Source organism: Apium graveolens, chromosome 7, assembly GCF_009905375.1.
Source record: "Apium graveolens cultivar Ventura chromosome 7, ASM990537v1, whole genome shotgun sequence".
Taxonomy (NCBI): Eukaryota; Viridiplantae; Streptophyta; class Magnoliopsida; order Apiales; family Apiaceae; genus Apium; species Apium graveolens.
Window position 1 is genome coordinate 190,074,243 of NC_133653.1, and position 13,716 is coordinate 190,087,958.

Sequence of the window (13,716 nt, forward strand, 5' to 3'; positions counted from 1 at the left end):
CCTGAAAAATACCAGAAAATTCCTAAAGAAAGGGAAAAAGGTAAGAAAATAATAGGGAAGTTCTAAAAATAACCCTGAAGCCTTGTACAAGGCAAATCGTTATAAATGTCCAGGTCGCTCCACACTTTACGCCAAAACGATACCCTGTAAGGGAACAAATGAACTTAACTTCTGCGAAATCTTTTACGGTTTCCCAGAAGTTGGGGGGCAAATGATAGGGAATAAAATAAACCTTGATTGCGTAATTAATATCGCATTAATTGTATTAACATTGGGCTGACAGTTAAGCCCATTAGAAGAGGCCCAAGCCCTTGATAGAGGCAAAAAATAGCCTAGGAATATAATTGGTGTTCAAATTAATTAGACCAGATACGGTCCAATAACGAAGTCCAATTAGAAATGGCCCAAAACCCTGAATATTAATTAATTTTGTAATTAATTAATAAGGGATAAATCAGCTGTCAAGATGAGTTCCAATGAGGATATAAATCCTTGAAGATTAGCCCCAAGGGAGCGGATAGGATAAGGAATCAGTTTCCTACTTCCTAAGACTCCAAAATCCATTCTAATTCTGAGACTTGCCCACCAAGTCTCCTAACCCAAGTCCAATTCAAGGACTCCCAACATCTATATAAGGGGCCTCACCCCACAAATTAGAACTACAAATTAGAACTACGTTTTTTGGCTTGATCCTTGACAATCAGCAAGGTACGTAGGCATCTTGTTAAGGCAGATTGAGTCACGAAACACAAAAGCAGTCAAATCGAGTTTCGAAACTCACGTTAGGAACGTAATAAATGCATCAATAATTATACTTTAATTTTTGATCCATAACAGTATTATAATAAAAATTTATAAGCAATGTTTGAAAAAAGTACATTCAAAATTTTCCGAGTTAACTACTTCTTCCTAAAAAGAAATTTTATTTAAACTTTCATAAATATATTTTTTAAAAATTATTTTTAAATAGTAAGTTTTGTTTTATAATATATAATTTTGATGTAAATTATTGTAAAGTCAAAACACATATCTGAATATAAATTAACTATTTTTATATTAACTTATAATTAACCATTTAATTTACAACCGGTATCTTAATTAGTTAATTGGTTCCAATTTTATAAAATACTGTACGCGTGTGGTGTGGCACATGGAGTGGGGGAGCTTATCTGGTTGAGATAAATAATTACTAGTAATATCTTTGGATACTTTGATAGAAGCCTTTAACCTGATCGTCCCCATCCCCATCCAGTGGATCCCACTTTTAACAAGTCTTCATCCTCATCCTTATCCGAACTTCTTTGCAATTTATTTTTCTTTTTATATTTCAAGCAATCATATTTCTAGTTCCCTCCGCTTCCTGCTACGTTTTATGTGACTATTTCGTACAATTCATAAAATATTTCGTGACGAACATCAGTAAAAAAATTATTTTAAAAATTAGAATCATTTACAAACTTGTGTTCAAACTTCAAATGACAAAAATACCTATAAATTATAATCCATACTAAAAGTATACACTTTCTTACTTATGACAATATTGTGTTATTATTTAAAACTGCTGCACGTAAAAAAACACACAGAGAAATGTTGTGTGACACCAAATGGGTACATTTCTATGGTGCCCCGGTCACAGTGACAACAATAATTGTGTTACATGTTCAAACCAAAATGAAATGTGTATTGGTCAATCTACAGTGCCAAAATGGAAATTGAAAAATATCTAATGAACTGTTCGTTAATGGGTTTCGTTTTTCATCACACATCTTGTTCTATATATAGCAGCCATGTGGTAGCTCGAAAGAAGAACCACCAGCAGCAACACTACTTACGCAGATATATATATATCGAGAGAGATCGAGAGAAGATGTTGGATAAAATATGGGACGATGTTATGGCAGGGCCTCAGCCTCAACGAGGCCTCGGCAAGTTCAGGAAGCTATATGTCACTACTCCCGGTAAGTATGCTGCAACATTAGTGTATGTATTTTTTTTTTCGACTTAGAACTTACGTGATTTTATATATGTTTTGTACTAACATGTGTACATGGTTTGGTTACTTGATAGATACGGCAGGGAGTGGGGAGGAGAGTGGCAAATATGTGAGGTCGTTGTCTATGCCGTCGACACCAGAGGCACCGGCAACTCCAACTACACCAACAACTCCGTCGCCATCGGCACCGCGCAAGGACAACGTGTGGAGGAGTGTGTTTAACCCGGGGAGTAATTTGGCTAGCAGGAGCATGGGATCTCAAGTCTTTGACAAGCCTAACCCCAACACTCCTACTGTTTATGACTGGTACGTACGTATCCATATTCATCAAAGCATTAAAAAATATAGCCTTGGAGTCTACTGATGAATTAGCATAATCAGTCTTACTTTAGTAACTTTCTTTGAGATCCGAGGTTCGAGTGTCGGTGCAGACACACGATAACAAAACAATCCTACTTTAGTAGCTTGAGATCCAAAGTATAGGAATGTTTTGTGTAAATTTTACAACTGATTATTACCTAGAAATTGTTCCTAATGTGACAGATCTGCTACCTATGGTGCTCTACTTAATGATTTAATGTATAGATCTTCGTATAAAAGTCAATAATAATTGATTGTAGATGTTTATTTCTTTGTAATTAAGCAGTTTATATATTAATCTCCTTTATATCATTATTTTCGAGTGATTTTTCTGAGGTAATAATAATTCTGAAACTGCAGGCTCTACAGTGGGGAGACTAAGAGCAAGAATCATCACTAAAGAGAGTTGAAGAGAGCACAGAGCACACACTGCGGCTACTTTGGTGTTTTTTGTTACTTAAGCTTAATCAATGTAAATGGTGTCTTTCAATAATCATCTTTTTGTATATATTTGCTTCAACATGTAAGAGTACTAGCAATAAACTAGTTTTTGAGACTTACTATTAGCTTGTAATGGTGTCCCTGTAAAACCACTGCTACTCTACTACTGCCATAGTTCTATATGTGGCATAGTTTGTTATAAAAAGGAATGTAATGTGTGAGTGTGTGGGTATCTAGACAGATGGTTTGGTTATGAATTATGATGGAGTAATATTATGGTAAAACGCAAGTGTGTGTTTATTTTATTCAAGGCTGTTAGGTAAATGTCGTTTTACTCTCCTACAATTATTGCATACCATCTTTTCTTTCTTTTTCCTTTTCCTCGTTTTCCGCGATCTATGTATGTTTCTTTTTCCTCCATTTTATTCTCATACAATCTATCCTTGCTCACAACAAGGAGTGAATAAAAAAATATTGAAATAGATATATTTATATAAACAATGTATATGTGTACTATATTTTTAGAAAGGTCGGTGTCATAATTTTACGAAAAGAATATTAATATTGGAGAACATCGTATAGCTGTTTTGAATTATTTGAAACAATGTTAAAACCATAATATATTTTACCATTTGATTTAATCCATGTTATGCTATTTAAAGAAAAAAATTAATATTAATCGATAAATTGAAAAAATTAACAAGTTCAACTAATATTTAAATGATTTATCGAATTGAAAAATATTTAATTTTATGAAAAATAATATACAATGTTATCAAGTTATTATAAAACAAAATATTAGAATCATAAACGAATTTTTAAAATGATTTGAACGACGATATTAATACAAATTTATTTTCGAATTCTTAAAAAAAGTTGTGAATATCAGTAGTTAGTTTTTACGATTTATGAATTATTTTATGTCGTATATAGGACTGATGCTCTGTTAAGCAAAAATAGATATTGGTTGATTGTCCTTGCTACTACGACTACAATATATGAATAATCGTAATTTATATTTTAGATAAATATAATTTTTGAATAATTATAAATGCATGTTATTTGAGAAATTAACTGGATAACGATTAGACATATATATAACTAAGCTATCTAACATATAAATAAACGAAACCAACATAATTTACTCAAAAATATAACAAACAATAATTTACATACATACACCCCACGCCTATGACTTTATATTTACTAATTTCAAAAGATTCAATGCTAATGTTGCATTCGGATTTATTGATACACTATAAGAGAATAACACAAATCTTTTATGTTGTGAAAATGAGAATGATCACTTAAATCTAAGTTTGTTTTCAATGTGTTAAAAACTAGGTGAATTATGTCAATTTTAAATGATGAATTATGACACTAACAATTATCTGACTATAATCCATATTTCGAGATTAAGCGCAAAGATGACAGAGGGGACAGGGCCTGCTTATAGACCGTAGAACAAATCAAGCAACTTTTAGGGTTCAACCCTGAATGGGTAAACAACCTTCCCCTTTTTGGCTGAATCAGCAAACCGATCAGCCCACTACCTTGCTGTTGTTGGTCTCAATAACTGGGATGCCATGCACCCGGTTCTTCACCCATTTGGTCGCCTGCAGGAGAAACTCGACTTGGATATGGGATTTGGTCCCCATTCCACAGCTATATAATTTGACGATAAAAACAAGAAAATATAAAATTTGATTAATGAGTTATATTAGAAATATTGTGTACGTTGTTAATGTCTTACATGAAAATTATACACATCGATAAACATTCAACTTGTATTTGATATACTTTAGACGTTATACAATATTTATCAATAAATAAACGATCAAGAATTTTACTAATATAATTGTATGGTATAAAAAAATATATAGAAAATGGCCCATGTCTTGCACGGGTTATTATGCTAGTTATCTTCATACTACTGCAATAAACAATTTTGGGAAAACATTTTATTTCGTGTAAAATTAATATTGTCCCCTTATTCTTAGAGTTATAAACGCTCGTTCTCTGTCTCTTCACTGTACCGTTTATATGAACTCTTCACATCACAATGAAGTTTTATTGAGTTTCTTTCACTTTTGTATTTTTTATTAACGTACAAAACTGTAATTACCTTACTATCCAACCATGTTTTAGGCGAGATAAAACGGGATGAGAGTGGGGAGGCTCTCAAGGAGAGGGATCGTGTAACGCCCTCCAGACCCGGGGTATAAGTCTGGGGGTTACTAGCTAATCACCAAACTTATACAATCTGATTAACAAATAATAAAGAAATGAATCTAAACCCCTTTAACACTAATCAGGATCTTTTTAGGTTGAAGTATGAAAACAAGAACCACTAACTACCTTATTACAAACCAAATTCAAAATATTACAAACTCTCTTTATTACAAACAGTTGTCTAACCAGTTTTAAACTAATTTCATCTTTTATTCAAACACACACACACACTAACTATCTACACTCCACCTGTTCGGGCAACTCAAACCTTTCTTCCTGGATTATGATCAATACCTTGGGTATGAGAGGATCCCGAGGCTTGACCCGCTTCTTTACCACTCGAGTCCTGATGGGTTTCATATTCCTTCTTAACTGAAACAATAAGGTGAATAACAACAAAAAGAGTGAGCCAAAAATTACTCAACAAGTCCACAAAATATAAACAGTGTTTAAGCAGTTTAATTGAATCGATAAACTGGGTATATCTGCAAAGATATAACCCCGCGAGAATAGAAAGAAGGCCATTGCTGGTGAGTAACTGGACACAAATTCGCATCTATACCCTGCTGATCAGCCAGGATACAGTGCAGATCTATATCCCACTATATAGATACAGTCGGGCACCCATGCACTACGGCCCATCTCAAGGATCCGTTTATGTCCCGGTCCTTAGGATTAAGTAAACTTAATCCCCAAAAGTATCACTATCCAGTCCATGAAATAGCAACCGGAACAATCGGTATGCTTTGACATATTCTAATCACCAGAATATATCAACATATGTGAATAACAATTGGAATATATGATTATGATTATGCCTCCTGAGTCAGAGCCTGTAGCTTAAATGCGGTTTACCTTGGTTCACGTGGTTTGCAGGCTATTGCGTGAGCCCGTAGGGTTTACCCAGTGCGCACCCGAAGGGTCGCGGCTGCGGGTTACCTATGATAATAAAAATTGGAATATATGTTACCATGTATGTAACCTTTCAGAACCACTTTTCCTGTAGAATTACTTACAACTTCACAGTGTTCTTCAAAGAAATCCACGTGATAACCTCTGTCACAGATTTGGCTCACACTTAGCAGATTGTGTTTAAGTCCTGAGATAAGAGCTAATGATTCAATTATGACATTCCCAATATTGATATTTTCATATCCCAGAGTCTTTCCCATGTTGCCATCTCCATAAGAAACTCATGGGCCAACTTTCTCCACAAATTCTGATAGCAGGGCTTTATTTCCAGTCATATGTCCTGAACCTCCACTGTTCAGAACCATGATGTTTTTCCTGTTGTCCTGCAATCACAAAGACCACTATTGGTTAGTTTTAAGGACCCAGATTTGCTTGGATCCTTTGGCCTTTTTAAGTTTGTTAGCATTTGCAGCGGATTTAGTTTCAGAGTTTATGCTAACATACTTTTTATCAGACTTTGCATCAGAATTTATACTAGAAGGAATTACACTAACTTTCTTCAAAGAAGGTTTTATTTGATAATAATCATAGTACAAACTATGATATTCCTTACAAGTATAAATAGAATGCCATAAACTATCACAATGAAAACAAGGATTTTGTGGTTTAAACCTAACAGACTGACTCTTAACTCCTGATCTAGGAGGTAAATAGTTTATATCTTTATTTTTCCTGCAAAAAGAAACAAGATGGTTAGAGTTTCCATAATTATAGCATTTCTTTCTAGGAGCATTAGGAACAGACATATAATTATTGCTTTTATTCACACCTTCCTTTTCATTCCTATTTTTCCTAGCTTCCTTGACCTTGTTCACAATTTTAATCTCTTTCAGCTTATACTTAAGTTGCTTCTTTGTCATTAAGCCAACATTTACCACAGTTGGTTTATCTTGTCTTAGTTTGTCAGATGTTAATTTGTCCTTAACTTCCTTTTCAGATTTTGATTTGTCAGAATTTGACACAAACTTGACAGGATTAACTTTAGGCTTTTCAGCTTTCTTGGTAAAGTTTGGTTTAGATGACACAGTTTCCTTTTATTCTTTATTATCTAGATAACCTAGTCCTTCTTTCCAAATTTCATTTTCTAAGATTTTCTGAGTTGTTCTTCCAGAGTTAGTCCAAGTTTTGATTATCTCCTTTTTCCTTTTCCAGTTCATATTTAAGAGATTTATTCAATTTTAGAAGTTCATCTCTAACATACAAAGCCTCATCTCTTTCTTTCTAAGTTTGATGGAATATAACTAACTCTTTTTCTAAGTAGTCATTTCTGTTTCTAAGAGCAAGACTTTCAGATTTTAATCTTCATTTTCTAAAGTCTGATCTCTAAAACTAATGAACATGGTTTTAAGATATAATCTAAGCTCGGAAATATTATCAGTATGAAAAGCAAGAGTTGAATGAGGTACCTTCAATTCAGCAGTTCCAGAACTGCTATCAGCATTTGCCATCAAGGCATAGTTCACCTCTTCTTCAGAATCTGAAGTGTCTGGCCAATTTTTCTTCTTTGTGATAAGTGCCTGGCCTTTGTCACTTTTTCCTTTCTTATAGTCAGGAGAGATGTGCCCTCTTTCACCACAATTGTAGTATTTGACATTTGAGTTGTCTCCTCTGTCAGACTTTCCTCCTTTGCCTTCAGACTTTTTGAACCCTTTCTTTTCAGAACTTCCACCTTTCCTAGAAAACTTCTTGCCCTTTCTGAATTTCTTGTAGGCTATCTTTGTGATACCCTTCACCGTAAGAGCATACAATTGCATCATCTCTGCATCAATATTCACTTCAGATAAATTTTCAGATTATGAATCATCATCATCAGAATATGATAACTCTAAATCAGACTATATGATGAGAGCCTTTCCTTTGCCCCTCTTTGAGACAACCACTTTAGGAGATTCCTCCTCAGCTTTAAGAGCAACTGTCTTTGACTTTCTTCCATGCCTTTTGCTCCTTTGATCCATCTCAAGTTCATGAGTCTTGAGCATACCATAAATTTCATCAATAGTAGTTTCAGCAAGGTTATAGTTATCTCTTATGGTAGTAGACTTCAAATCCCAATTTTCAGGAAGAGCTAAAAGGAATTTTAGATTTGAATCTTCAAGATCATATTCCTTGTCCACCAGTGACAGATCATTCAAGAGTTTGGCAAATCTGTCATATAAATCAGTTAGTGACTCATCAGATTTTGAGTCAAAGTGCTCATACTCCTGTGTGAGTATTGTCTTCCTGTTCTTTTTGATGGCTTCAGTTCCCTGGCATCTTATCTCCAAAACATCCCATATTTCCTTTGCAGTCTTGCATCCAATTACCCTGTTTGACATGACATTGTCAATTGCACTATGAAGCAGATGCCTTACCCTTGCATTCTTGGCAATAAATGAGATGTCTTCAGGTGTGTAATCACCTTTCTCCTTTGGTATCATCTTTGCTGGTTGATCAACAACTGTAATAGAGAGCTTGGTAGGCTTATATGGTCCATCATTAACTCTATCAAGGTATTCTGGATCTGTGGCTTCCAGAAATATAGCCATCTTTACCTTCCATATAGGATACTCAGATGCTCTCAGTATGGGAACCCTAATACTCTCATATCGACTGTATGTTTGATTGTTTTTAGTATCTTGAGTTTTGGTGGGCTTAGGTGGAGTTTGTGTTTCATCAGGCATGATTGTAAACTGGATCTCACTGTTTGTATATCAACAGGGAGGCTCTGATACCACTTGTTAGGTCACACAATACTATAGAAATGAGTTGAATATAGTGTTTATACAATCAAATCGATTTAGAACACAAGTATGTAACGATAATCAAGTTTATTCAATATAATAAGCTCTGTTATAAAGTAGGTTAAACTACTCTCTCAGTGATGAACAATATCACTAAGAGTTACTAGGGTTACAATGAATAATCTTTCACGTGAATGATAACACTTATAGTGTAAACCCTAAGCTGTGTTTATATAGTACATAGTTACAAGATATTTTCTAATTGATATGGAATATAATTTTATCTCCTAAAATATATCATTCAGATATTATCTTCTGTAGTCCTATAGTTGTCCAACTCCTAAAGCATATCTTCCAGTATTTTAGTCCAGATCCTCATTCCTTATCTGAAGTACCCGCACTTAAGTTCTGATATAAATCCTGACGGCCTTAAGTTCTGATATAAGTTCTGACTTTAGTAAGTTCTGATTTCCAGTAAGTCCTGATAAGTCCTGGTATTAAGTTCTGAAATTAAACACAACATAATAGACATGACATCACAAATATATCTAACAGGTGATCGCGGTGCGGGCGATGCGGTTTTTTTACCGAAATCACCAATCAAATCGCGTATACGGTTTGCTTAAATTCTCAAACCGCAACCGCACCACGGAATTCTAAAACCGCATAAACCACACCACGAAAATATTGTGCGGTGTGGTGGGTTCACCGTGGTTTACAATTTCGATATAATGACTAATTAAATTTGCATAAATTCAAATCTGAATTAAAGCAGAAAATTAAAATAGATGGAAAAATTTAAATTTAATTGGTCTTCTGAAATTTAAACAAAGTCGGGACACATTCTTGAATAAAATACAAATGACAGTTTAACTCAATAAAACATCATTACAATTAAAAAATATATGAAAAAGTAGCAGGATCTGGTAGACTTTTTCGCAAACATTAGCTTGAAACCTTGAATATCCATTCCATTTTCTTCCAAAGTTAGCCTGAAAGATCGACATAAACATTAGCTAATACTAGAAATAGAAATAAAAATAATTCCTTAATAAGAACATTTGATTATGGCGGTATTTCGTGTCTCCTTAAACAACAGCTTTGTTGCCTGTAAACAACATGATTAAAATGACAGGACTTAAGGTACTGAAACTTTGCTATGGGAACCAACAAAGAGACATGTGAGCTGCAAAATATTATTTTCCACTATGTTAAAGTCTACCTCTAAAGTCTAGAAATGCTGGAATATTAACTTTTCTTTGTTTCCTCAAATATACAGGTGCAACGACAATATATAAACATCTAGCCTTAACTAATAATAATGCTATAATAATAAATTAATAATAATAGCAGCAATAAACATAGCTAAGTAAATAATTCAAGAGACATCAATTGATTGTAACTTTCAAAGCTACCTTCAATAGTGATTTAAGCTTGAAAAATGTTAACTAGATTTGCTAAGAAAAAATTGCGTATATGCGAAATATTGTGGCTAACCAATGTTGATGAATCCAGAATATTTTACACTCCTTTCGCATGCTAACCTGGCTAGTCCTCAAATGGATGATGTTCATTTAATAACTCTTACATAACAAGGACCATTGTCTATATATAAACTATGGCTAATAGGGTGACCCCTGTGTACTTGCTGTGTTAAAACATTGCAATAGGTAATGCAGACAACAATTAAATAACCTTACATGTGTAAATTTGTAGAAACCAATAACCACAAATTTTATTCTAAATTTAACAATAAAATCATTGATGAATAAAAGTATATAAATCGTAAGATTCGGAGATTAAGAAGATCTCTAACACCTAAATGTAGAGAACATATTATATTTCTTTAAAAATTACTACTGCTAGTACAATTATAGTTCATGTTTCAATTTTATATGTGTCCCTCTTAAATAATAAATCACATGAAACTTAATTATAAAAAGAATACAATATATTTTACTACAAAAAATTCTGTTCTGTGTCATGCACTAATGTATTTTGATCTAATCAATCCATTTACCTATGCGAATACCAATTGTCACCAAGTTGTAAGAATATTCATTTCAATTTATTTTGGAGAGATCAATGCATCAAAGCTTAAAATGTGTAGCTTAGAACTGTCCATCAAAACTTCAGGGGTTGCAGGACTTTAAAATCAACCAATACAATGTGGCTAACCGATACATTTAAATACTCTGATCTTGTGTCTGTTTTGCTCAAAATAATATAGCTCCCAGGTTTTGGTAGTTGCAGACCATATTAAAGTACTATATCAAAGTTGTGACGCCCCGATCCTGGGATGACCTCAGAAACCCGACCCGGGAATTCCAAATTAAATATAAATTTTATATATGCTTACAGAACTATAAAATTAATTAATAATATAAAATTCGTACAACATCTTCAGTCTATAACAAAAGTTTACGATACATGAAAAGACCCTAACCGGGTACAAAAATAAGTCTATTACACCAACTTTATTCATTATAATACTATATGCTTCACGCCATCCACTAAAAACTTAATTCATCAAATTTTTTATCCTTTCCCGAACATCCTTCTCTGAAACCCTTTCCTGTGAGAGTTAGTGACATAAAAGAGGGAGCTCTTAAAGCTCAATAAGCATACATCGTACATTTCAACTGAGGTTTATCTAGAAACTAGAGTTTCAAATCATCAACTAAAATAAAACAACTTTAAACAAGAGAATCATCAAAAGCTTATCACAATCATCAAGAGTTCATCAAAATAGTTCTCACAAGATTAAAATAGGGTATTCAAGCACGATAGGTTCATCAATTCATCAATTCATCAAGTTGGGATCCCGGCCAGCTAAACAATTGGTTTAGCTTACTTCCAAAAAAAGGAAGAGTCATCATCAGTTCATCAAGTATCAGTGCCATAATACTCATTTTTCATCAGTGAATCATCAGTCAAATCAATTCAATCATCATTTAAAGATCAAAACATCAACAGTGAAATAGTACAGTATACACTTACCGTGGACCGCTTAATTTATTCTCTATGAATCCCGAACTTTGAATTAATTTTACTATCGATCTTTCATCCACATGAATCTATAGTGATATGGTTGCTAAAACTTGATTTTACTTGTTACGAGATTCGACTACTTGCGTGCTAAAATCAGAGTTGGATAACGCCTTCAAATCCTCGTTTGATTATGAAGAATACTATGAATATACGTATTTTCTCTGGGTAATTACAAGATTTTTCTGTTTGGTTTTCTTTTTTTGAACAAGGTACTGTAAGGGCTATTTATAGTTACAGAAAGATAAGTTAGGATTGCACGTACTACGAAAAGATAAGATAGGATTGCACGTACTACGAAAAGATAAGATAGGATTGCACGTACTACGAAAAGATAAGATAGGATTGCACGTACTGCGAAAAGATAATATAGGATTGCACGTACTGCGAAAAGATAAGATAGGGTTGCACGTACTGCAAAAAGATAAGATAGGGTTGCACGTACTGCGAAAAGATAAGATATGATTGCACGTACAGCGAAAAGATAAGATAGGATTGCACATATTGCGAAAAGATAAGATAGGATTTTAATCAAAATATCTCGCTTATCAAAAATATCTGATTTATTGGTTTACCGAAAATAAAAATTATATCGTAAAATTTTTACCGGGAACCATATGGGTAAAACCGTACTCCGGATTGAAAAAGTCAAAACACGGAAAATACTCGAACTAATCAAATTAAGATATAAATGAGTTTTCCCAAAACTTTTGGGTGGTGAAATCGTAAAAACCGTTAAAGTTGGACGATTCACAGCAAAATAATTAATATCTAATTTGAAAAATAAGTAATTAAATCTATAGGACCGTATATTGACAGATAAATTACTAGAAAAATATAAAAACTATTTATACTTTTTTTAGATATATAAAAATTAAAATTCATAAATTTTATCACATGTAAACATCGAACACAGATGTCAAGTAACATATAATTAGAATATTTATTTCATTCATTCCATCTAATATTTATTTTTAAGTCGGGGGTGTTACATTCTTCCCCCTTAAAATAATTTCGCCCTCAAAATTCAAAAGTTAATCCGTACATGTCTTATCAAATAAATGGGGATACTTTGCCCTCATCATTTCTTCGGGTTCCTAACTTGCTTCCTCTATCTCATGATTTCGCCAAATCACCTTCACGAGAGATATAACCTTATTTCTCAATTTTTTTTCACGACGATCGACTATTTCAACAGGTAGTTCTTCATAATGCATATTTTCCTGAATTTTTATTGGTTCATAATCTATTATATGCGATGTGTCCGAAACATACTTTCTTAGACATGACATGTGAAAAATGTTATGAATATGACCTTGACTAGGAGGTAGTGCTAACTCGTATGCCACTTCTCCAACTCGTCTAAGAATCTCAAATGGTCCAATATAATATGGACTTAACTTTCCCTCCTTCCCGAATCTCATAACGCCCTTCCAGGGAGAAATTTTACAAAAATCCCCTTCCCTAAATATCACTTCTCGATAATCCTTGTCTGCGTAACTCTTCTGTCTACTTCGAGCTGTCAAAATTCTTTGTACATCTTCGTAGATCTAAGGTGTATCGAAAAAGATGATGAATGAGCGTTAGATAAAATTTCTTTCCTAATTTCTTCATTAGAAGGTACACATATTCGATCTCGAAACCTTATGACATCGTCATTTCCTTTTTTGAAATATTTCTTTCCTAATTCTGAATTTAAATTATTCCAAATCTCCTTTAAGCGTTCATCTTGTCTATGACTTTCCTTTATCTTTTCTAAGAAGAGGGGTCGAACCTCGATTTGATACAATAAACTTTCATTCCCTCCTTGTTTAACGAATTCAATTTCAAGTCTTTCCAAATCTTTAAGATTGGCTGATTCTACTTCAATACTTGTACAATTCTTAACTTGCTTCTTACTTAACGCATCAACCACTGCGTTTGCTTTTCTAGGGTGGTATAGAATTTCAA

The 13,716-nt window shown here is 33.4% G+C and overlaps 1 protein-coding gene across 1 annotated transcript; it reads left to right on the plus strand.

The window, feature by feature from the left end:
• The first annotated feature begins 1,726 nt into the window (after positions 1-1,726).
• LOC141671374 (dormancy-associated protein 1-like) lies at positions 1,727-3,099 on the plus strand. Its single transcript, XM_074477594.1, has 3 exons — positions 1,727-1,958; positions 2,068-2,299; positions 2,714-3,099. The coding sequence occupies exons 1-3, from the start codon at positions 1,727-1,729 to the stop codon at positions 2,751-2,753; spliced, it is 504 nt and encodes a 167-aa protein (XP_074333695.1). The 3' UTR covers positions 2,754-3,099.
• The last annotated feature ends 10,617 nt before the right edge of the window (positions 3,100-13,716 follow it).